The sequence below is a fragment of the Bos mutus genome, chromosome 7 (genome assembly GCF_027580195.1).
Source record: "Bos mutus isolate GX-2022 chromosome 7, NWIPB_WYAK_1.1, whole genome shotgun sequence".
In the NCBI taxonomy this organism is placed as follows: Eukaryota; Metazoa; Chordata; class Mammalia; order Artiodactyla; family Bovidae; genus Bos; species Bos mutus.
In genome coordinates this window covers 56,396,510-56,421,970 of record NC_091623.1, presented here as the reverse complement: position 1 = coordinate 56,421,970, position 25,461 = coordinate 56,396,510, and the positions used below count along the sequence as shown (strand labels likewise).

The 25,461-nt window shown below is 55.3% G+C and overlaps 1 protein-coding gene across 18 annotated transcripts; it reads right to left on the bottom strand.

Moving 5' to 3' along the window:
- Positions 1–444: 444 nt before the first annotated feature.
- On the bottom strand, positions 445–25,438 carry PNPLA6 (patatin like phospholipase domain containing 6). Of its 18 annotated transcripts, XM_070373736.1 has the most exons (35): positions 25,366–25,435; positions 25,153–25,230; positions 24,198–24,259; positions 23,774–23,861; positions 23,518–23,600; positions 23,236–23,333; positions 21,123–21,263; positions 20,875–21,034; positions 20,310–20,390; positions 19,967–20,095; positions 19,526–19,606; positions 19,266–19,437; positions 18,630–18,713; positions 17,977–18,086; positions 17,673–17,840; positions 17,508–17,585; positions 12,330–12,535; positions 11,959–12,090; positions 11,760–11,883; positions 11,277–11,390; positions 10,930–11,005; positions 8,578–8,721; positions 8,298–8,361; positions 7,852–8,020; positions 7,476–7,658; positions 7,190–7,308; positions 6,842–6,998; positions 6,421–6,537; positions 6,264–6,333; positions 5,714–5,830; positions 3,618–3,919; positions 2,319–2,435; positions 2,059–2,164; positions 1,848–1,957; positions 445–1,748 (listed from the first exon to the last, which is right to left on the bottom strand). In XM_070373736.1, the coding sequence occupies exons 3-35, from the start codon at positions 24,222–24,224 to the stop codon at positions 1,644–1,646; spliced, it is 4,032 nt and encodes a 1,343-aa protein (XP_070229837.1). In that variant the 5' UTR covers positions 24,225–24,259; positions 25,153–25,230; positions 25,366–25,435; the 3' UTR covers positions 445–1,643. The 18 variants fall into 18 exon arrangements, with proteins under 18 accessions (XP_070229837.1, XP_070229840.1, XP_070229836.1 ...); XM_070373739.1 differs by lacking the exon at positions 25,153–25,230 and having other exon boundaries at positions 25,366–25,438; XM_070373735.1 differs by having other exon boundaries at positions 24,198–24,383; positions 24,469–25,368.
- Positions 25,439–25,461: the final 23 nt, after the last annotated feature.

Genomic DNA, 25,461 nt, shown 5'->3' with positions numbered 1-25,461 from the left:
TGCCTAACCCTGTGCTTCACAACAAGAAGCCACAGCAATGAGCAGTCCATGCACAACAAAGGGCAGCTCCTGCTCCACACAACTAGAGGAAAGCCTGTGCCAAAAGCCATGAAGACCCACAGCAACCATAAATACGTTTTTAAAATGAATACATTTTAAACAAATGGGATGATCCCCTGGGGAAGGAAATGGCCACACACTCCAGTATTCTTGCCTGGAACATCCCATGGACAGAGGAGCCTGGCAGGCTACAGTCCACGGGGTCTTAACACTTTCACTTCACACATGCCCAGGGTCAACTAAGCCCATGTGCCACAACTAGTAAAGTCTGTGCACTGCAACTAGAGTCTGTGTGCCACAGTGAAAGATCTCCCATGACACAACGAAGATTCCGCATGCCACAATGAGAACCTGACACAGCCAGGTAAATAGTGAGTCAATAAAAACACTCACTCTCACTTTATTAAAAAAACCAGATAACCAACAAGGACATGCTGTATAGCACAGGGAACTATCCTCAGTATTTTATAACAATCTGTAAGGAAAAAGAATCTGAAAATGAATGTATGGCTTATATATAACTGAATCACTCTGCTGTGTGCCAGAAACTAACACAGCATTGTAAACCAACTATACTTCAATTAAAAAGAAAAAATTTTTAAAACATATACATATAAAATTTTATTTACCTTTTTTGGCCATGCCACATGGCGTGTGGGATCTTAGTTCCTCACCCAGGGATCGAACCCATGCTCCCTGCACTGGAAGCATGGGGTCTTAAACACTGGATGGACAGGGAAGTCTCCTATGTGATGTCTATTTTATAATAAATCATACACACACAACTAAACAAACAAAAAATCATCCAGGGTTCCTCGCTGTCCGCAAGATAGTCTTGTGAATGAGCCCAGCCATTGTCACATCCCCGCTCTGGCTCCGGGGAGGCAGTGATGGGGAGCCCCAACAGGCCAGCAGCACGCAGTAGAGGAACCTGGCTGGGAGCCTCCGAGAGTAAAGTTCTTGAGCTCTGTTTATGCGTGTATGTATGGGACATCCTCTGGGGACCAGGCTCAGGAGAACACACAATAGGAACACATAGAAGACATGGAGCTTCTGCACACAGTAGGACTAGTCAAGGGGCGAAGGCTGTGGGAACCTAGTATGGAGAATGAGGGGTGCCAGAATGGGCATCCGTGATCCCCAGAGAGGCACACAGCATCTGCAGGCAGTGTGGTCCAGAGCCTGCACTGAGTGGGACTACAGGCCACTCCCACTGGGAGTGGGGGATGTTCAGCCCAAGGCTGGGAGCACTGGTCACTGTGACAAGCTCAAGGCTGTTTTCAGTGCCAGCCTCCGCCATCCTGAGCATGGAAGGCGGAGTGAGGTGCCCCCTAAACCCAAAGATGACATAAGGCCACTTCCAAGAGGGGAAGGTTTATTGGTGTGACTGATCGAGGGTCATCAGTGCAGTGCTGCCCCTCCCCCATGCCAGGGAGGGGGGACAGGCCAGTCCAGTGTGTGGGCCCTGGGGGTCAAGGGGGACCCAAAGGGTCACAGGCATAGCAGCAGGCAGAGGGGGAGTGAGCCACCCCCATAGGGCTCACCCCTTGTCTAGCTCAAGGCAGGGACCCCTCTGGAGGTCCTCAGGTATCTGCAGCAGGGCTGGAGGGTTCCTGCGGCAGCCAGCGCCGGTGCCGGAGGATCGACTTCTCCTCCTCCTGTGGGGACAAGGGGTGGCCCCCCACGCCCTGCATGTGTCATCACACAGCCCAGGCCGGGGGCACGTCAGCAGAGTCTCCCCACTGCGCGGGCGGTGGGGAGGGGGGCCCGGGCCATCCTCCTCTCACCATCTCCAAGGCAGTGCTGGGGCTTGCGCCCTCCGGAGACCCCCCTTCGTCCCGTGAGCACTCGGGGCCCGCGTCCTCCTCGTACTCGGTCAGACAGTCCGACTCCTCCCCTGGAATGGCGTGGGTGAAGTTAACGCGGCTCAGGACTGGTCTGACCTCTCCGGCCACGTACATCATCCCCACCCTCCTAGGGTGGCCCTCGGTCCCTCACCATCAGCACAACCGTCGGAAACCGAAACGTAGCTCGTGGTGGGCGGCTCGATCCGGGACACTATCTCCGCCAAGTCGGTGAAGCCAGAGCTGGGGAAGGCGAGCACCTGCCGGGTAATGTGGATGAGGCTCTCGGCGGTCATCTGAGGTGTGTGTGTTCGGGGGGTGGGGGTGGGGTGGGCCGGGGTCCAGAGGGAACTGGGGTTGGGGGGGAATCTGTTGTCAGAGGGGCCCTGCTGATGGAGGAAGGCGCAAGCTTACGTCTGCACGGCGGCTCTCGTTCAGGTCGGCAGACCACCGGTCTGTGAGCATCTTTTCAATGATGTCGCCCCGGCTCCAGCCCCCAAAGACGGTCGATCCATACTGGTAGCCCACATCCTGCAGGAAATGAAGGGGGCTTGGGGCCATGTGTGCAACCCCCAGAATGTTCCTCTCTGCTTATCCCCACCATGCCTGCTCCTCCCCTGGCCCCTCAGAAGCCTGCTGCTCTGTAGGAGCTGGCATTTGAGACTACATAAAGTTCAGACTTGGGTGTACTTAGCACACTCACCCCCATGTCCTGTGATCCTGTGCCCCTACCAAACATTACTAATCTGTCTTAGCACATTTCTTTCCCAACTCAGCCCCACGGAGTGTGTCAAGTGTCAAAGGACAGGTGGCAGTGTGTAAGCTTATTTCAAGCTCTACAAATAAGTATTAGTCGTTCAGTCATGTTCGACTGTTTGTGACCCCATGGACGGTAGCCCACCAGTCCCCACTGTCCATGAAATTCTCCAGGCAAGAATACTGGAGTGGGTAGCCATTCCCTTCTCCAGGGGATCTTCCTGACCCAGGGATGGAACCTGGCTCTCTGGCACTGTGGGCAGATTCTTTACCATCTGAGCCACCAGGGAAGCCCTTGCAAATATGTGCTATACCCCTAAATATCACCATCTCCCATGCCCACTACAGACATCACTAATCCATCATGGCTTGCCTTCCCAGTGAGCCTGGAAAGGGCATCAAACATTTTTTACTCAGCGCACTGGACAGGCAGCTACTGATGCTTTCTTTTTTCTCTTTTTGGCTGCACTATGTGGCAGGCAGGATCACAGTTCCCCAGCCAGGAACTGAACCCACGCCCCCTGGAGCAGAAGCTCTGAATCTTAACCACTGGACCAGGGAAGTCCCCAGCTACTGACCATTTTCTCTTGGCATGCACTAAGATCCATTTTTCTGGACCAGTGGCACATTACACACTGCTGCATTCAGTGCATCACAAACCTGTGGCAGACATTACTAACTGACCATGGTGTTTATTCCCACCAACACAGAAATGGTGTTAGAAATCTCTACACTGTGCTTCAGGCCGCGCAACTTGCCTGGTAGTTCATATATAGCGCATGTGCAGCCACGCCCCCTTGTGACACTCATTGTAGACATCACTAATGGATTATCGTTCTATTCCCCCCAGATCCCAAACAAAGCCCTAGACTATTTCCCCTTCTGTGGTTTTGGGCTTTCAGAAGTAAAGGTCTACCGGCCCACCACACTGTCACCAGGTGGCTCTCACCAACTCACATAGATCTGGTCGAACTTCCCGAAGTCCATGGTCTTGAAGCAGTCGATGGGTGGGCGCAGGTACTCACAGTAGGAGCTGGACTTCACAACCTCCAGCTGTCGCACGCAGGACACGTAGGCCAGGCGAGACTGGATCTCTGCCATATCTGGAACCTTGATCTTGTCTGCCCAGGGATTCAGCCGCTTCCACAGAAGCCACCAGCCAGACAGGCTGTCCCCATATGTGCTAAGGTCTGTCTCGTCCTGGCTCCCCACGTCGATGGCGATGACTGTCTTGGCACCCATGCTGCGGGCGATGTCCGCTGTGGGGCCAGGGAGTCAGCTGGGGGCTCCCCACCAGTACCAGGGCAGGGAAGATCAATCCAGTCCCACAAACACCATCACTCACATGGTCATGCTAAAAAACCATGTGAACGACATGTAGGCATGCAAAGGGGTATGTATGGATGGATGTAGAGGCTGATGATGTGTGGGAAGTGGGGTTGGGTGTTGGAGCTTTGGGGTTTGGGGAACCAGGGCCAAGGGAATGGAGAAGATGGAGCACAGGGACAAAATCACTGGGGAAAGACACACGAAGTCAGATGCATGGGGAACAGAGACATGGAAGGAGAGTGACACAGAGAGAGAGTATAGTAAGGACATCAGGAAAGAAAGGTGAAGGATCAGTCATGGAAACAGACAGTGGGTCCGAGATGCAGGGAGACAGTGGTGGAAGGAAACTGACAGGGAGATGTGGGAGTAAAGACACCCAGAGAGGGACTTCCCTGTTGGTCCAGTGGTTAAGAATCCACCTTCCAATGCAAGGGACATGAGTTCGATTCCTGGTTAGGAAACTAAGATCCCACATGCTGCAGGGCAACTAAGCCCTTGTGCCACAACTGGAGAAGCCCCATTGCACTGCAACTAGAGAAGGTCTAAATACCTCACCAAAGAGCCCACATACCACAATGAAGACCCAGAGCAGCTAAAAACAAAAAAAGACACCAGGAGACACAGCCAAGGGAAGAGAAACACAGGGGACCAGAGACAGCAACAGAGACAGGTGGGAGAGAGAGACAGAGATCAGTGGCCAGAGATATGGAAGGATAGAGAATCCAGGTAGAATAAGAGACCTCAAGACTGAGGCAAGACAACAAAGAGCTGGTTCAAGGAGATTCAGGGGAGCAGGATGGATAGGGGAAGGGGTGGGGTGATGGCACAGTGTGTGTGGGGTGCTGTGGTCACAGTCTGTGTGCCCCACTGAGGGTCCCTGTGTGTGGGGGTGCCTATGGACAGGGCCTATAGCCACGCCCATTCCCCAAAGACACCTGAGTCTCCATCAGACTGCTTGTGTCCCTCACAAGTTTTTGTGTGTGCACGCGTGCCGTATGCACCCTTATCAGATATATGCAACTCTTGTCTGTATGTTTGTGAATACACCCACCTCTGGGTGGGGTATACCTCTGTACACACACCCAGTACTGTTTGTATTCCTTTCACATGGCCCTAGATCAACGTCTGTGTATGTTTCCTTGTGCGTCCAAGCATGCCTGTCCATCAGAGTTTGTACACACCTGCTCACGTGAATGTGGTTGTGTGAGTGCATGTATCTATTTGGACTGCCTGTGCCAGAGTTGGCAAACCATAAAAGGCCAGAGGAAAAATTATTTTGGCTTTTTAGGCCGTGTGGTCTCTGATGCAATTATTTGACTCTGCTGCACAGACACAGCCACAGACAAAAGGTTAATGACTGGGAGTGGCTGTGTGCCAATAAAACTTTATTTATAAAATCAGGCAGGGGGCTGAACTTGGTGTGCAGGCGAACTGTGTGGATCCCTGGCTTATGGGACCTCAAGCGTCTGTGTAGCCAGCATAGGTGTCTACTTGTGTTTGCACGCTTCTGTGTGTATGGAATTTTAAGTTGCAAATGCCCCTGTCTCTTGTCTGCATGCTTCAAGTCAGCAGGTGTGAGAGAAAGCTGGTGGTGGAGGCACCCCACCCATTTGTGTGTGTACGTGCATGTCCAGCACAGCACATGCGTGCATCCTACACAAGCACATACCAGCTGTGAGCTCGCCTGTGTGTCCACACAGGGGGATGAGCAGGTGGCTACTTGCCTGGCAGGTTGTTGATGTAGCCGCCGTCCATGAGGAGGTGCCCATCCTTGGGGTCGCACAGCGGCGGCAGGTAGCCCGAGAGAGTCATGCTGGCACGCACGTATCGCCACAGGGAGCCTGCCCAGCGGGACACACAGACACAGACACGCACAGGCACACTCAGACGCACTCAGAGGCCCGGCCAGCCCCGTGGGCTCGCTGACCTGGCACGTTGTTGACGAAGCACCCATCCACCAGCAGGTGCCCGTCCCTGGGGTCGCAGAGCGGGGGCAGGTAGGGGCAGTAGGAGGCACTGGCCCGGACGTAGCGCCACACGCAGCCTGCGGGGACGGGGGGTGAGGGGGTGAGGCGCCCGACAAGTCTCCCAACCCCCCCGCCCTCCCCAGGACAGACATACCTGGGGCCCTCTGGGGCATTAGTGGGTGACGGTTAGTGCTCAGCAATCAGGCCAGGAGGGATGGTCACTCATGTTAACAACTTGGCTGCCCCCCCAGCACCCACTCCCCAAACGGCCCCAGTGGTTGTGGTTGGGCCGCCTGGGGGCACGCACCATCTTTGTGGACACGCATGGCTGAGGAGGTGATATCCGTGGTCACATTGAAGTATGGCAGCCACAGGTCCTGCAGGAAAAGGAACCTCGATCCAGGAGGACTGGGGACGCCTATGGGGAGGGGTGGGGGTGGGGGGGGCATGGGGGAAGTATGTACCTCGATCTGCTTGTCCTGGAAGACACGGTGGATGCTGCGGTTGAAGGCTGACCCCGTGAACATGGAGGTGACGGGGTAGGTGAGGTCCAGTACGGGCTCCAGCACCGAAGTCATGCTCTAGGGGTGAGGAGCGAGCTGGGGTCAAACAGGAGTTACTTGGGGGGTCACTGACTAGTAGGTCTTTAAGGCTCTTGATTGTTCTAGCTGGGAGCTGGGGGCTAGGATCACTAGCCTGGAAGTCACAGGGGTCATCCAAGGTCCTGGAGGTATCTCTATAAGCATCTGGATGGGCTTCACAGGATTAAGTCAGGGAGGGTCAGGAGAAGTCCAGAAGCCCCTCTGAGGTCAGGTTTTTCAGGGTGCTCCTGGGGTGGGGGGACCCTTCCCCATCACCTCCCCACCCCTTCCCCATAACGCACACCTTAGCCCACTCCCGGGCCCGCTGTTTAGTGCGGCTGGCGCTCCGCTCCTCGGCGTACAGGGCCCCGATGAAGGAGCCGATGGACGTGCCACCCACCAGGTCAACGGGGACCCCCGCCTCCTCTAATGCCTTCAGCACCCCGATGTGTGAGCAGCCCCTGCACGGTGGAGGAGACTCAGTGACTTGCTGGGGATCCCCTAAGCCCCACCCCCAGGAATCTCCTCCAGTCTCCCCCACCAGCAAGGAACGTTGTGCTAGCCGAGTCCCTGTGGGATCCTGCTCAAGGAGTCAGTTCCACCCCTCAAGGCACCTGGTCCCGCCCGTGCCGGCACTGACCGCACCCCTCACCTAGCTCCGCCCCCGCCCAGCACCAGGGCGATGGTGTTGCCCGTGAGCACCCGCGCCAGGCGGGAGAAGTCGCTGTGCCGGTCTGCGCGCCTCGAGAAAACCTTCTCATAGAGCTCGTGCTGGTATGAGGGGAGAGAGACACGGCGTATAAGGATGGGGGTGTAAGAGGCACCCTCTGGACCTTCAACACACCGCCACGCCCCTCTGGCCTCTAAGCCATGCCCCTCCACTAGCCACGCCCCCGAAGGGTTCTGCCAGTGGACCTGCGCCCCACAGCACCCCTCACCAGCTTGGCCGGGCTGCGGCGTGAGAAGAGGCGGCGCGGACAGCGCAGATGCAGGTGTCCCGAGCACCAGCTGCGCATGTTGAGCCATTCCACAGTGCGTGTGGGGCCTGCGCCCTCCTCGCGGTGCAGCAGGACCAGCTGCTTGAGGGCGCGCACTGCCGTGTTCTCCAGCATCTGCTCCAGCTGCATGGGGGGGTGGGAGTGAGGAGGACTGAAGTCACTCTCACCGGTGGTTTCCTCCTCGCCCCCCACACCTGGCCCCCTGGGTTCCTGGTCACCTAGCCCCAATGGTGAAGGTGCACATGGCCCGGCACAGGCACCCAAGGGCCTGGGGCGGGATCCCAGGGATGGGGGTCACTGTGCCTGGTCTCCGGACCTGGCCAAGTGTGGGCTCCTGGTCGCCCAGCCCCACGATGAGGATGCAGTCAGCCTGACGCAGGCAGCGCACAGTCCAGGGCGTCAGCGATGTGTCTGTTTGGTAGAGCACGATGCGGTGCGTGTCCTCCTGCTGGGCCAGCCACCCTGACAGCCGGAATTCTTGGATGCTAGGGTGGGAGTGGGGAGGGTCATCTTGGGGCTGGTCAGGGGTCCCTGCCCTCAGAGACCATGTAGCTCCACTGCTGTGGGGACGTGGATGTGGACATTCAAGGCCTAGACATGACTGCATCCTCTAGGGACCAATTCACCCCACTGTCTCCCCAGTGGCCAGAGGGATGGGGGCCCACGCTCCTTGTTTCACAGCCTAGAACTCAAATGAAACTGAAGGAATCCTACGTTCTGAGCTCATCCCTGTGCTCCCCGTCCCCATACCCCAACACACACCTGTCCAGTGCAGAGGCCCCCAGGCGGGCCCGGATGATGTCACTGTTGAGGAGGAGCGTGGGGCCTGGAGATGGATGAGTGAGGAAGGGTGTTTAGGAACCTGGGCCAACAGAGGTGGGGCCTCTCCCATGAGAGAATACCACCTACTTGGCTTACAGGGCCTTGTTCCAGCTCCACCCCAACCCTGACCCACCAAGGCATTTCCATTCCTTGACCAATGCCCCACCCACACTCGCCTTGCCCCACGCAGACCAAAGGCCTGCCCTTGCCCACGACTGACCAATGGCTTGCAGAGCGTGCTGCAGCTCCAGCATGAAGGCCACCATGGGCACCTCGGCACACACAGGTAGCACTGCCACTGTTGACAGGTTGCTGGCGGGGTTGGTGAGCTCCGAGTGAGGGGGGACACCTAGTCCCGAGCCTGCTGAGACCCCAAAGGATGGTATTTGCTGTGCGGTCCTGTGTTTGGAAAGGTCAGCTCTCCCCTACCTTCTCAGAAATCCCTTCTCCTTGTCCCTCAGCTGAGGCTTAGTGACGCCATACTGAAGATCATGGTCTCAATCCTCGTCCCACAGCCTCAACCACTGTCCTTGATAAGATGTGGTTATCTGACCCTCAGTTTTGGCCCAGTCTCCTCAGGGGGATCCATTACACAACTGTATAACCCTTTCTGTTTTCCACTCTGCCTACATGGACTTGATCTGTGCCCCTACCCATTCTCGCCTGGGCGGGGGGGCGGGGGGTGTCTCTGTCCACTAAGAGGACTTGAACACAGAACTAGACTGAGATAAAGATGTTTCTGACCCACCTATTGCATCTCAGCTTCTCTGCATACACCTTAGACTAAAACATCGACCCCCATCTCTTGATCAGACCTCTCACTGCCTCTTCTCCACCAATTCCTATAACAGTTTTGTTGTCGTTCAGTTGCTAAGTCATGTCCGATTCTTTGGGACCCCAAAAACTGCAGCATGCCAGGCTTTCCTGTCTTTCACTATCTCCCAGAGTTTGCTCAGATTATAACAATCTAAACAAGTTCAAATGCCTTTCTGGTTGCTACAAGACTTGCCCTGGCCCATTCCTCCCCCTCACTCACTTTCCCCCTTAAAGTGTTTCAACACCACCAAACCCTTTCGGAGTCTTGTCTTGTCCCATCTCATTTATCAAGTCTCTGCTCATTGTCCTCAGAAAAGCCTGCCTCCTTAGGTTAGTCACGCCCCAGCAAGACTCTCTTTTGTTTTCTACAAAGTACCTTAACTGACATTGTACTCTTTCTTTGTATTTTAAAAACTGTTATCTTGCAAGCCAAGCCATAAGCCATTCTAGGGGCTTTGTCTGTCTTGTGTACTTTCCCACCACCCTGCACACTGCAGGATGCCCAGCACACACTAGATGCTCACTAGAAACTGTCTTCGTAGCATCACGGAGAGGTTCTCAGGGGTCTGAGATTTTTAAAGTCCCTGCCCCATAGCTGCCCCAGAATCACATCAAGGGTGTCCTGCCAGCAGAGTGGGAGTGAAAGTGTACTTGGGCACAGAGTGTAGGACTAGGGGGAAAGTCTGTCGGGGAAGACTCTGGGTGTAGGGATGATTCGTTGCCATGGCTCACCTTGGCCCCACCCCAGAGATCCAGGTGTCAGGGCTGACTGGGCAGAAGCCCCCAGGCGAAAAAGGAAAGTAGAGGTTGCCTAGGCTAGTCCAGGGTCAGGTCACCATAATTGAAAACCTCGGGCCCATATTTCTGCACGCCTCATATCCGACCACTTCCCAGTGTATCCTACCTGGGAAAATTCACCTCCCAGTATGCCCTGGAAGGGAACCACACCTCCCAGCATGCACTGAAACTGAGAAATACAACTCCCAGCATCCACCAGGACCAGGAACCACATCTCCCACCATGTTGGTAACCTATTGAAGTCACTTTCCAATATACCCTAGGCCCCAAACACCACCCCACAAACTACACTTCCCAGCACACGTTACTCTAGGCCTTCCTTTTCTAGTAGGTGGACTCCATCCTCCAGCCAGCTCTGACACCCAGAACCGGGCTGCCCCTAAGACGCCCACCTCTCGTCATGACTGACGCTTTAGATTCCACTAACATCCATCCTAAAGGAGACCAGTCCTGGGTGTTCATTGGAAGGACTGATGCTGAGGCTGAAACTCTTTGGCCACCTCATGCGAAGAGTTGACTCATTGGAAAAGACCCTGATGCTGGGAGGGATTGGGGGCAGGAGGAGAAGGGGACGACAGAGGATGAGGTGGCTGGATGGCATCACCGACTCGATGCACATGAGTTTGGGTGAACTCCGGGAGTTGGTGATGGACAGGGAGGCCTGGCGTGCTGCGATTCATGGGGTCGCAAAGAGTCGGACACGACTGAGCGACTGAACTGAACTGAAGCAGCCCTGGCTCCAGGACTCCGTTTCCCGGCATGCCCAGGAACCCGAACTTCATCCCCCAGCATGCACTAGAACTCGGATTGCCATTTCCTGCTTCAAGCTCCACCCAGAGCAGGTTATACGCCGGACTCCATCTCCCAGCATGCCCTAGGCTCAAGGCTCCCTCCCCCAGCACGTTCTGCGGCGTTGGACTACATCCCTCAGTATTCCCGGGCGCTTGCAGGCTCCCACCTGGGAAGGGTCCTCGCAGCTGCTGCAAATTCCCCAGAATCTTCTGACTCAGCAGGTGGATGAGGCGGGTCACGACCTGGGGCGTTGGAGGCCGGCGGTCCAGTTAGACTGCAGGAGCAACTCTGCGAGTACCACCTTTTCCTCCTTGACCAGGGCGCCTGGGTCCGTTACCTGGGCCCCACCCCACGAGCCCCGCCCCTCACTTGGAGGCTTCAGCTCCTCCCTAGGGCTCCATCTGCACCCGAACCCCCTCCCCACCCATTAGGCCCCGCCCTCTCTAGGGCCACACCCCCACTCATCTGTCCCACCTCCATTAGGAGAACAGCCCCCAGCCCAACGAGCTGCACCTGCGGGTATCGACGTTTGATGTGGCCCAGGGTGCCCTCGGGGAGTTTGGCCAGCTCTGTGTCGCGCACCGCGTGCACCGTCGTGGCACGTGGCTGCCTTGTCAGCGCCTCCACCTAGGGGATCGCGTGTGTGACCAGGGCTGAATGAGCCAGGAGGCTGATAGGTAAGGGGAAGACCGACTGTGGGTGCAGACAGAAGGCGGAACGAAGCCTCGCTATCCATCTCCGAGCTCGGGGAAAGAGAGGCCAGGAGAGGGTGCCACAACGGGTGAGGGTCCCTCACTACGCTGATGAGGTTGCCCCCATCTCCCCGCCCCATGGAAAGCAGTTGGAGAAAGTGGAGTACAGAAGGTTAGAGGCGGGGGGTGGGGGGGTGCTGCGCGTTTAGTGCCCCATCCTGTTGCCCGGGATGAAATATATGTTGGGGGTGGGGGGAACCTGGACTGGAAGAGGTTAGAGATCAGTGGGTGGGGCCACGCTCACCACTCCTATGAGATCCCCGCGGCCGTACTCGCCCACCAGCTCTTTTTTGCCGCTGCCCCTCTGAATGACACTACGCAGCCGCCCGTTGAGCACGATGTAGGTGCAGTCTGAACGGTCTCCCTGCCTGCGGTGGGGGTGCGGGTGTCAGAGTAGGAAGGTAGGCAGGACCTGAAGGAAGAGGTAGGGGCGGGGGCTGCACCTGTACAGTGCGCGTCCCGCCTCCACCGCTGTCCAGTCGATGGCGAAGTCCATCTGGCGCACGAAGGGCGACATCCTGGCGGCCACGGTTTGTGCGGCGCTCAGCACCACGCTGGGCTGTGCACGCATGATCCTGCAGGCAAAGGGCAGGGGCGCATGGGCCTGGGGGCGCCCAGGAACAGCCGATAGGGAGTGTTGAGTTGGGTGATGGCCTGGGGGGTGGGACAGGAAGGGCTCAAAAAGTGAAAACGGCTTTTCAAGTGCCGTTGAAAAGTGTGGAGGGTCAGAGGCATAGCCTCATGTAGGGCAGAATGGAGTTGGTCGGGGGACCCCCTGAGTCACCCCCGCCCCAACATCGGGCCCAGGATGTACTCGTAGAAGTCGGACTTGGAGATCCGCAGGAAGGTGCAGTCACGCTGGGCTCGAAGCGTGAAGATGAGGGGCTCGCCGGTGAGCACAGCCAACTGTCCCACTAGCTCCCCGGGCTGTACCACGAACAGGCACACGTCCTCGGCCTTGTCGATCATGCGCTGGTACACGTGCAGACTGCCCCACAGCACAAAGTGCAGGCTCACATCCTGTGGGAGAGGGGCCAGGAGATGGGCATCCGGGCAACACTCCACCCACAGCTCGGGTCTGTGCGCTCGGAAAAGGTTAAGGAAAGAAAAGTTGGAGGTAGTGAAGGCCCTCCATAGCACTGAGCTGAGCAGCACATGTATTTATATTCCCATTCAGCACCCACAGCTGCTGCTGCTGCTGCTAAGTCGCATCAGTCGTGTCCGATTCTGTGCAACCCCATAGACGGCAGCCCACCAGGCTCCCCCGTCCCTGGGATTCTCCAGGCAAGAACACTGGAGTGGGTTTCCATTTCCTTCTCCAATGCATGAAAGTGAAAAGTGAAAGTGAAGTCGCTCAGTCGTGTCTGACTCTTAGTGACCCCATGGACTGCAGCCTACCAGGCTCCTCCGTCCATGGGATTTTCCAGGCAAATGGAGTGGGGTGCCAGATACTACTAATAGATCACCCATCGCAGCCCAGATTAAGAGGCAGGAATTCTTTTCAACAGGGTTAGCAAGAGGCTGGGAAGACCGGCTACATAGGAGCATGGCTGAGCTTAGGTCCTCTTTGCTTGTGCTGGGCAACTGCATAGCTACATGGAAAGGAACAAAGTTGCAGCCTCACCTTTCATCATGTCAAAATGGATCAAAGACATGAATGTGAGAGCTTAAACTATACAACTCTAAGGAGAAAACACAGGAGTCAATCATGGTCACACTGGACCATGGACGCAATGGAATCTTGGATATGATACTAAAAGCCCAAGTGACAAAATGAAAAACAGATAAACTGGACTTCATCCAAGTTAAAAACTTTTGAGCTTCAAAGGGCACTATCAACTGAAAGGAAACCCACAGGCTAGGAGAAAACATTTGCAAATCATATATCTGCTAAGGGTCTGCTATTCAGAATATGTGAAGAATTTTTACAACTCCACACTAAAAAGACAACGCAATTTTAAAAACGGGCAAAGGCTCCAAATAGACGTTTCTCCAAAGGATGTATGAATGGCTAGTGATCCTATGAAGATGCTCAACATTACAAATCACCACATGATGCATGCTAAGTCATGTCCTACTCTTTGTGACACTATGGACTGTAGCCTGCTAAGCTCCTGTCCATGGGATTCTCTAGGCAAGAATACTGGAGTGGGTTGCCATTTCCTTCTCCAGAGTTGCCATATGACCCAGCAACTCAACTCTAGGACACAATGAAAACATATCCACACAGACATGTGTACATAATGTTCATACCTGAATCATGCTATTATGCATACTAGCCAAAAGGTGGAAATAACTCAATGTCCATCAGAAGATGAACTGAGAACCAAAATGTGGTTCATTTCTATGATGGAATAGTATTCAGCTGTAATGGAATCGGAGAAGGCAATGGCAGCCCACTCCAGTACTCTTGCCTGGAAAATCCCATGGGCAGAGGAGCCTGGTAGGCTGCAGTCCATGGGGTCACTAAGAGTCAGGCATGACTGAGCGACTTCACTTTCACTTTTCACTTTCATGCATTGGAGAAGGAAATGGCAACCCACTCCAGTGTTCTTGCCTGGAGAATCCCAGGGACAGCGGAGCCTGGTGGGCTGCCCTCTATGGGGTCGCACAGAGTCGGACACGACTGAAGCGACTTAGCAGCAGCAGTAATGGAATAAGGCACTGACACATGCCACAACATGGGTGAAGCCTGAAAACATCATACTACGGGAAAGAATCCCAGACACAAAGGGCCACATATTGTTTGATTCCATTTATATGAAGTGTCCAGAACAGGCAAATCTATAGAAACATAAGATCAGTAGTTGCTTAGGGCTGCGGCTGGTTAGGAGGTAGGAGATCGATGGCTTTAGAGTGTGGTGTTTCTCTTTAAAGGGATGTTCTCAAATCGACAGTGGTTATGGTTGCACAACTCTGAATATACTAAAAACCACTGAATTGTACTCTTCAAATGGGTGAACTGTATCATGTGTGAATTACAGCTCTAAAATTATCACACACACACAAAAAATCCCCTTTGGGGAGTTCGCTGGTGGTCTAGTGGTTAGCATTTGGCACTTTCACTACTGAAGCCAAGGTTCAATCCTTGGTCAGGGAACTGAGATCCCACAAGCTGACTGGTGCAAAACAAAACAACAACAAAAAACCCCTTTGTTCTCAATTCCTGTGTTCTGCTCCAACCTTGTTGGTTTTCCTTTGTTTTCCAGATGGGACAGCTCCACTACAGGACAGCTGCACAAACTGTACCCTCTGCCTAAAATGTTCTTTCCTCCCCCTTGCACCTAGTTAATTTCTCTTTGTTCTTCCTACTTCACTGGAGGTCACTTCCTCAGAGACACTGCTCTGCCTAAATCAGACGTTGTAGAACTGAGGACATCCCCTTTGTAGCACGAAGCCTATATGATTTAGCAACAATCTGTATCATCCTTTGAGTGAAAGGTCTATCTGTGAGCTTCTCAAGGGCAGGGGACCCCTGCTGGTGTTTGTTGGCCCTACAGCAAGCCTGCTAACTGCTGCTACTGCTGCTAAGTCACTTCAGTCGTGTCCCACTCTGTGCGACCCCATAGATGGCAGCCCACCAGGCTCCTCCATCCCTGGGATTCTCCAGGCAAGAACACTGGAATGGGTTGCCATTTCCTTCTCCAATGCATGAAAGTGAAAAGTGCAAGTGAAGTCGCTCAGTCGTGTCCGACTCCTAGCGACCCCATGGACTGCAGCCCACCAGGCTCCTCCATCCATGGGATTTGCCAGGCAAGAGTACTGGAGTGGGGTGCCATTGCCTTCTCCACAGCAAGCCTGGGATACAGCAAATACCCCTCTCCCCTCTGGTTAGCCTGCCCAGCTGGACACCACTCTGTACCACCCTCTTAAGTAAGGAACTGAAACTGCCTAGAGACAGAAATGTTCCTTCCTCATCCAGCACACAAACCTGTACGACACCCCACAAAGCCCTGATGAGCACCAAAACACTGCAAGGATCCTTGGGAGGGGTGGGGGACATACACACATGCTGGAACCTTCTAAGACAGAATTCCCAGCCTGGGTTTGGGATACAATGGGAGTGACTACTATTAGGCTGCCATTCATCCTCAGATCGGGAAACATGTTTCCTCACCACCCCCCAACTGCAGGACTTCTCAGAGCTTTGAATATGCTAATGAGTTCACTGGGCACTTCCAAGAAGGACTAAAACAGCCCGTGTTCCCCAAACCTGTTGCACTCAGATCCCTTGTGATAGGGGTGTTCCGTGAAATATACTCTGGGAAATGTTTATGGAAAGCAAGGTTTCTCAACGTTGGCACTACTGACATGTTGGACTGGATAATTCTGTTGTGGGGGGCTGGCCTGTGCCTTTTGCATCCCTGGTGTCTAGCCATTAGGTGACGGTACCACCCTCCCAAGCCAATCAATAATGTCACCCTGTGGGACTTGCCTGGTGGTCCAGTGGTTAAGAATCCGCTTTGCAATGCAGGGGACACAGGTTGGATCTCTGGTTGGGGAACTAAGATCCTACATGCCGTGGAGCAACTGAGTCTGCACACCACAACTAGAGAGTCCATGCATCGCAACAAAAGATCCCACATGACGCAGGATGATCCTGTGTGCCACAACTAAGACCAGACACAGCCAGATAAATGAATAAGGAAATAAGTAAAACCTGATCTCAAAAACACTCAAGAAAAGCTTAAAAAAAAGTCTCCACGTGGCCAAATATCCCAGGGGGGTGGGCCAAACTGTCTCCCCCTCGCCCATTGTGCATGGTTTTGGGAGGGGCACAGCAGACCAGCTTTGTCCCTAACAAAGTCCTGAAGACCCTGAGGAGCCTTTGATGGTTGCACACCAGCCTGGTATGTTAGCAGGCTGGGCTGGGCTGGGCTGGGCTGGGCTGAGTTGAGCCCAGCAGAGGTTTCCAGATAAGCAGGGCCCAGGGGCCCCTGCAAGGGCCATGATGTGACCACACTTCCTCAGCCGGGCCTTGAACAACTGCCACCAAATGTACTCTGCAGGAAGGAGCCCATTCTGCATTGAGCAGCTCAAAGTGACAATAAAATCAAAATGATCATGTGATATAACAAATCAACTAGAATCTAATTAAAATAAAAACCACCATCGCCCAGCCAGCTAACAGCTGGGCCATCCCCTCTTCCAAGCGCAGACCTCCCTCTCCTGAGCCTGGGGTGCTGCTGCGGTTTCAGCACTTAAGTCATGTCACCCTTACTGTCACCTCCCCATCCCTCTGTCAGCACACCTCCCTCTGGTCACCCTTGCACACACCCTAGCAGCTCAGAACTGGAGTACTTCCTGCTTGATCCTCACAACAGTTCCTGCAGGTAGTTATGAGCCACATACTCCCGACCCCATTCCACAGGTGGGAAAGATGAGAAGTTTCTATATGATTCACCCAAGGTCACCCAAGGGCTGCAACTCTGGTTCCCTCTCTAATCCTCCTCCCCTGTGCTCCCCAGCTGTGATGTCACAAAAGGGCCTCAGTTTCCCCATCTGGAGAATGGGCAGATTAGTGGTTTCCTCCACCTCCTGCGTGTCATCAAGGGGCAATGAAATCCAGCTCGTGGGGCTCGTAGGGCTGGTTCCTGGCCTCCAGGCCAGATTCACACCCGCACCCATTTAGTGAGCCCCACCCACCCCCATCCCAGCAGGGACCTAGGATAAGAAATACAGCATCAGAATATGTTGTAGATTTCGAAGGTCAGAAAAATGGAGGTTGTAGGAATGGCCAAGGGCAGGGAAGAGAGATCTTGGGGTGGGGGTCCTAGTGTAAAAGGTTCAAGTTTGGAGGGGAAAGGTAAATAGGTCCACAGGACTTGGGGAGGGAGGGCTGGGGGTCAGAATCATAGGATCCAAAGGTCAGGGGTTGGAAATCACAGACTGAGAGGTCTACATGTAAGGTGAAAAGGCAAGGATCAGAGATCAGAGAGGGGGGAGGTCTCGGGTCAGAGCTGCAGGGTCAGAGATCAAGGGTCAGACTCACCTGGTCCCCCTGGCGGGCGATGATGGTGCCAGCTTTGGCGTGATGTAGCAGAACTCGACTATTCAGAAGGGTGGGGTCCTGGTGAGGAAGGATAGGGGCTTGAGACAGCCCAGCGATGCCTACCACCCCCCTTACATGGTCCCCTAGATGCCCTGGGCTGCCCACCTCAATCTGCATCAGCTTGGCCAGCTCCTGCTTTGCTGCCTCAAAGATGCTGCTTGTCTGGCGGCCCTGGTAGGGCCCGAAGGGGCAGCTGCCGGAGGCCGACTCGTCCTCACAATAGCTGTACTCACAGGCGCCTGCTGGCTGCTCCCGGGGCTCCTGACTGGGAGTCTGTGGGGCAGGGTCTGTGACCTCCATGCTCCCCCCAAACCTTCCTCCTTGGGAGACTCCACCTGTGGCTAGGCCAGGGTTCCAGGAGGGGATTGGAGTCAGGAGGCAGGGGCAGGGGAAGAGGGCAAGGCCCTACCCGAGCTGAGGCTGCCTGGAACCCTCCTGAGGCCTCTTCTTGCAGGGACACAGAGATTCGGCCCCGTTCATATGCCATGTCGAAGTCTGAGCGGGGCCCACCCTGCAAGCCTGCGGTGGATGAGGGGCAATAAATGCAATAAAGATCAGAGTAACCATAGTGGGAATCTAAGCAAACACTATCTACGTAACGTTATCCCGGGCAGCAGCCGGAAAGACATGGACTAATCCATCGCCTCTCTCTCTCCCTTGCAACCCTTCTCACTACAGTGCGGAGAGCACCATCTCAACAAGGACCCACAGAAAAAAAGACATGAGAAATGCTCCCAATATTCCTATTTCGTGGATGAGAAAAATCAAGACAGGCAGATGGACTTCCCTGGTGACCCAGTGGTTAAGAATCCTCCTGCCAATGCAGGGTACTATTCCTGGTCCAGGAAGATCCCACATGCCTCTGAGTAACTACTAAGTTACAACTACTGAGTGCACACTCTAGAGCCCATGCTTTGCAATAAGAGACGCCACTGCCTGAGAAGCCCGTGCACCACAATGAAGAGTAGCCCCCTTGCACAGCAACGAAGACCCACTGCAGGCAAAAATAAGTAAATAAATGATATTTGATAGCCTCTCCCAGCTCCACCTGCTGCCCCAAACCTGAGATATCCACTGGCATGGAGATGCAGCGACTCAGCAAGGGGGCTGAGGAGGTTTCCAGGGATGTGGGCTTCACTGGGTCCCCTGGAGGAGACATATATTTAGGCTGCGGCCCCTCGGAGCCCCCAGGTCTACAGCTAGGATCAGAGGGTGGGGAACTGAAGGGAGCTTGAGGAGGGGTCAGCTCAGAGTTCCTGGGGACTGGGGGGCTAGGAAAAGCAATTCCAATGGGCCCATGGGACTGAGGCCAGGGGTTCTGGGGGACTAGGCAGGAGGCAGACCTGGAGACCTAGTTGAAAGGGCTCTTGGGGGGCTGAGAGCTTCCGTGGTGGCTCAGATGGTAAAGAATCTGCCTACAATGCAGGAGACCTGGGTTCGATCCCTGGGTCGGGAAGATCCCCTGGAGAAGGAAATAGCTACCCACTCCAGTATTCTTGCCTGGAGAATTCCATGGACAGAGGAGCCTGGTAGGCTACAGTCCATGAAGTCACAAGGAGTCAGACATGACTAAAGTGACCAACACTTTCACTTTTGGGGGGCTGGGCAAGTTAGGTGGGAGTCCCTGAGGAACTGAGACAGGCACTGAGGGGCAGAGGCTGGGTCAACCTGAGCTTCTGGGGGCCAGGCAGCGGTCACCTTGGGTACCTCCAGTCCCGGGCAGTGGGGCCCCAGTGGGGTCAGACGGCCGGCCAGGGGTCTCCCTCAGCTCCTCTGAGGCCGCGGTGCTGACCATCCGCTTGGAGCCACGCACTGGGCTGGTGCGGGGTGGGAGGCCCGGGCTAGGGAAGAGGCGCAGTGGCTGGATCTCCTAGGGGCAGAGGGCATACTTGTGGCATGTCCGGGGGAGGCAGGCGTCACTCACCCCTCCAGCTCCTGGTGCTCTGCAGGCAACTCACATGGCTGAAGAGCTCATTGGTCAGTCCCAGGTAGTTGTGAAGTGCCAGGAAAGTGACCCGCTGCAGCCTCACCATGATGATCTTCAGGGGCGTGGTCGGCAAAGGAGGGGGCCAAGGAGAAAGAGGGTGAGCCCCGGGAGAAAGTGGGGACCTAGCACTTGGAGGTGGGGCCATGGATGGGGAGAAGGAGACGGAGCTAAGGTCAGAGGTCAAGATCAGAGCAGGAAGGGGCTGGGCAGGGCCATGGGAGCCAGGGAGAAACCCACAATCAGGTGGCAGAAGCCTGGGAAGATGGGGTGGAGGCGGCTCAGAGGAGGAGTTGGCGAGGTCTGGCTGCTCAGAGTTGATAAGCCCATCGTGAGCGCCTCTTGGCAGCTGGGTCCAGCCCCCAGGAGCCTGTGATGGGCGGGGGTCATAGAAGGAAGTGAACCGCCCACTCACCTGCACCACCCGCACCAGGCTCTCGGGGTACTTGGTGAATACCGCTGAGAAGGCCTCCACCGGCAGCCGCAGCACCGTGGAGTCTCGGGCTGCCCGGGCGGACACAGTGCGCTGTGGGTGCTGGTGACCCTGGGGGCACAGGGGGCACAAGGAGAGTCAAGGTCGGGGTGGTGAGAGCCCCCTGCCTGCTTCCCCTGGCCCCTTCCCAATGCCATTCCTTGAGGGACCCCTGGAAACATCAGAGACCCATCAGAGATGGGGGCTCTTGGGGTGACCCTCTCCTACCCAGTCTGGTGGGTGTGGCCTCCTACTGTCCCCACACCCCTCCGTACTGGTGACTCACAGTGATGACATCCAGTATGCTCAGGAGGCTGTTGACACTGTCCCCAGGAACCACTTCCTTCACCACACACTCCTTCCCGTCCTGAGACACACAAAGTGGGGTGAGCACTGCCCAGTGCTGCCCTTACCCTGCTGACCCACATCTTGCCCCCTGACCAAGCCACTAGCCCTCATTCTCATGTAGCCTGGTGATCGTTGACATCCTGACCCCATGAATCTTCCGACCAGCATCGCTAACTAGCCAGTGGCTGTGCTGACCACCCCAGAAGCCCCTGGGCATCCGTTCCTGACTCCTGCCTGTACATCTCATAAGGACCACCAACCTGGGGAGTCCCCTGGTGGTCTAGTGTTTAGGATTTGGTGCTTTCACTGCCATGGCCTGGATTTGATCCCTGGTCAGGGAACTGAGATTCTGCAAGCCATGCAGCACGGCCCAAATTAAAAAAAAAAAAAAGACCACCAACCCTGCTGACCAAAACCACTGTCTGTCCCGTGACCGTGGCACCCATGCTTGTCCTGCCGCCCACCTCGTTGCCCTGCAGAGCCCCCCAGGGTGGTACACTCACAGGCCCCGGCAGACAGAGCTCCAGGAGTCCATCCTGTACCACATAGATGCTTGCATCCGGCTGGCCAGGTCGGAAGACATAGTCACCCTGACTGAGCCGCTGGAAGACCATGTGGCGGCAGAGCTCCAGGAAGAGTGGCTTCTCAAAGTGGCCCAGCACCCTGGACAGGGAAGGTGGGGAATTGTAGATATGAGGAGGTCAGGTCAGCCCCAGCTCTGCAACGCCCCTGCCTGTACCCTGACACTGACCGGACATTCTTGAGCATGTAGAGCACCTCAGAGGGCAGGTGGGAGTTGGCCAGGTCGCCCTCGGTCAGGTCAGCCTCCAGCACAGCAGGCGGGGGCTCCTTCCGCTGCAGCGTGGGCGCCTCTTTCTGGATGCGCAGGATCCTGGTGGCAGGAGAGGGGGATGGGGACAGTGGGGAGCAGGAAGAAGGCTCAGGCAGACCTCAGATCCTCCTGCCCCCACAGAGCCCTTCCTGGGGTCCTTAGAGCAGGGGTCAGCAAACTCTGGCCCACTGGCCAAATCAGGCCAGCCACCTCCTTTTTGTCCATAAAGTTTTATTGGCACACAGCTATATTCATTAATTTACACATATCTGTGGCTGCTTTAATGATACAATAGCAGGATTGAGTCATTACATTACCGTTGTATGCAGCCTGCAAAGCCTAAGATGTGGCCCGAAAAAGAAGAAACTTGCTGACCCCTAATGTAAAACTCTGAGGTTGCCCTCCACTAGTCACAGGCTTCCTAGATGGAACCTCTCATTGGGCAGACTCCTGACATAGCTTCCAAGATACGAGCAGACCCCAGGAAAATCATCTATGTTCATCACGGCACTCCAGATATAGTCCATCAGCTGGCAATCACAGATTAGACTCCTGATACAGCCTCCCTCATGAAGGCAGACCCCTGGGGTAGCTTCTGTTATATCAGAAGACCCCAGATGCAGCCTCTCTGCTCTTTATAACAATCCCTGAGATAGCCCTTCCTCCCAAGCCTCAGACAGCCCCGAGAGAGCCTCTTGGATGGCTACAGAGGCTCTTGAGATAGCTCTGGTTACAGACAGAGAATCCAGATACAGCTCCTCTGCTGATCATGGACCTCAGATAGCTCTGCCCTGCAAGGCATAGTTATTACTGAGACAGTCCTTCCACTGGTCACAAAATGCTCAAGATAGATCCTCTAGAATGAGCTCAAACTGAGTTAAACTCCACAGAACAGAGGAATCGCACAGTGGTTCCCCTTCTGATCAGGAAGATCCTTGGGCTAGCCCTTATCTAGGTCACAGAGAAGTGAGATAGCCCCTTGAAGGTCATGGTGATATCAGGGTAGCTCCTCAAGGCTGTGCAGCCAATGAGACTGCCCCCCAGGAGTTGGACAGACCCTCAACTCATTGTGGAAGACCTAGAGACAGCCCTTCTGCTCAAGTCATAGAAAGTCATGGGATAGCACACCTACTGACTGTGGTCCGCCCTGGCATAGCGCCTCAGTGTGAAGAAACACTTGAGACAGACGTTCATGTAGACCCTACATTGTCAGGAGACCCCACAGCCAGCTCTCAGCTTAGAACGATCTCTGGGAGGGCCTTGCTCAGAAACCCCAAGGTAGCCCTTTTATGATGACATGTCCTGAGATGTCCTTCCTGTCTCAAGCGTGAAAAGATTCTTGAGATGACTCCTAGGGAACAGAAATCCCTGACGTAGTCTTCTTGTAGTAGAAGAACTGCAATGAAGGTGACATAGAGAGATGCTTTCTGGTGTAGAGGGACTGCTGAGATAACCGCCGGGGAACAAAAGGTAGAGACAACCCCTCCAGCAGGTCGCAGAAACACCCTGGAGTACCCTGGAATAAACCCTCTCACGTGGGGAGATTTGACCAAGGCAAGACGTCCAAGATAGCATTGTTGTTGTTTAGTTGCTAATTTGTGTCCGACTCTTTGTGACCCCATGGATTGTAGCCTGCCAGGTTCCTCTGTTCATGGGATTTTCCAGGCAAGAATACTGGAGTAGGTTGCCATTTCCTTCTCCAGAGGATCTCCTAACCCAAGGATCAAACCCACATCTCCTGCATTGGCAGGTGGATTCTTTACCACTGAGCCACCAAAGCCAGAGATAGTAACTGGGGATTACATAAATCATAGATACTTCTGTAGTAGAGAAACATCACTGAGAGAGCCCTCAAGGAACAGAAACAGCCTGTCTGGTAGGGGAGAGCTCTGAAACAGTTCCACAGACGTGGAAAGACTCCTGAGACAGACAGTCCATAGGGTTCAAAGAAGCCTGAGATGCACGCTTCGGTGTGGGTTGATCACTCAAAAAGCCCTGAACATAGCCCCGGGTACATCCAGCACAGCCTTACTTCTTGGCAATGTTGAGCATCTTAAGTTTCTTCTTCATGCGTGGGCGGGAAGTGGTGGAGACGGAGGCGTCCACTAAGGAAGAAGTGGATTGTGACACCTGGGAGAATTAAGGAGGGTGGGAGTGAGAGGGATGCATCAACTGTCAGTTCAGACCCTAAGGAGGCGGGGGCAAATCCAAGGCCCTTAATCAAGGAGGGAGGCGGGCTTACTAAGAAGTATAACTAGGAAAAGGGCAGGGCCTCTGTGTAGCCAAAAGGAGCCCCAGAGGGTCCCAGACTTACCTTTCGCATAATCTTCCGGCCATAGAAAAGCACTTTGTCTCTCTTCCGGAATCGGTAACGGGGGCCGTCCGGGGCTGGAGCTTCTGGGGATAATAAGTGCGGAGAGGGGCATTCTGAGCTATACGCATACTCCGCACGGCGAAAGATGGGGACGCTGCGTGCGGGCTCCAGCAAATCCCATCTCTACTGACTCACGGGCCCAGACATTTCACCTTCCCATCCCTCAACAGCCCCCAAAGGCCCTCCGGGTCCTCACTCGGCACTCGAAGCCTCCGCACCAGCAGCAGGATGAGCACGGCCGTGACCAGAACCGCGACCCCAGCCCCGATCATCATGCCCAGCACCTGCGGGACGAACGGCACAGGCTGCGCATCGCATACCGGCCCCGCCAAGCCTTCCCCGGGGGTCGGGACGCCTGGGACTCCATCCAACGGAGCCAAGTCCGCCCCGGAGATCACAGTCGGCTCGGCCCTCGACGTCCCCATCTGCAAAATGGGCCAGCGCGGCTCCCTCCCCGGGGGAGTCAACTCTTTCTGGAGGTTCGGCGGCCCGCAGTGCACGCCGGGAAACGTAGTTCAGCCTGAACAGACGCAGCCTAGTTATCGCGGGACCGCGCTGATGCGCGCTAAGCACGTCGGGAACCGTAGTCCCCGCGGAGGCGCACAACCTCCAACCCTTACCATTCCGGTTTGCAGCGGGGCGTCCATCTGTTTCTTCAGGCAGGGCTGCACGTCTGGCACTCCTGGGGAATGAGAAGCCGGAGCAACCCGGGCAAGTCGTCACTCTGGGCCGCCTCTCCCCTGCAGCAAGCCCTGCCCTCTTCTTACCCTTACTGCCGGGAGGTTTCTCTGCCGGCTTGGGGACGGCTGGAGGGTGGGGCAAATTGAGTTCGGGGCCCAAGCTAGGGAGTGAGGTGGGTTCCCGGGTCCCCACCAGGGTCTCCTTACTTACCAGGCCGGCCTGACGCCCCACTCGTCCAACCCCACCCTGGGGCTAAAGGGCAGCCGGTCGGACACCTATTATCAGCAGCCAGAGAACAGGTTCCCCAAGGGGCACGGTTTTCTCCAGCAGGTGGCCCCCTCTTCAGGATCAATCCTGACCCGATCCCTAGGCCGCACCCCTGCACTCTCTGCGAACACTGGATGCCGCACCCCAGGGAAACCGGGCCCGAGTCATGGGGCTGGGGAGATGCCTGGCTCCCGCTGGAATGCTGCCAGGAGCGCCTTCACAAGGAGTCGTGATGCAATGACGAGGTCTCAGTAGCATCCTGGGATGCTCGGAGTGGAGTGGGCTCGCAAAGTGTTACTGGTTGATGCTGGAGATTTACTGTCACGTAATAGTAAAGTTTAGGGGTTTTCTGATGGGACTCGGGGAACGAGGCTGGGACCATTGCTGGGAGATGTAACCAGGGACGCTGGAGTTACCAAGGGTCGATAGAAAGTTATCGAGATTGCGAAGCATGTAAGACTATCACTGAGAAAATCGGAACTGGTTGGGCACATCCCTGGAGTCGTTGGAGCGTGATACTGAAGACTGCTGGAATATCACTGACTTTCCTGGGAAGCTGAGACTGTTTTGGCAACCTCAGAGGATTAATGGAAATCTGGGGTAGTCACTGGGCCCTTGAGACCGTACCTGGAAAATTCACAGGGGATTGGTCTTCTCCCACCCGAGGATGCACCTGGCTACCGGTGCGAAAACACCTGCCGGGAGCTGGGGGAGCGGGGTAAGAGTCAGGAAGTCGAGAGATACCGAGAATAGACGGAAGACAGATCTTAGGAAAGCCGAGGGCTCGCTAACAACCCGCGAAGGGATGTCCCTGCGGGTGCCAAGGAAACCCGGACTCACCCAGGAGCCGCAGCTGGGGTCCACCCTTCGCCAACTCCGTTAGCGTTCCGCCCAGCGCCGCAGGCGCGGCCCCTTTAAATTATTCACCGTAGGGCG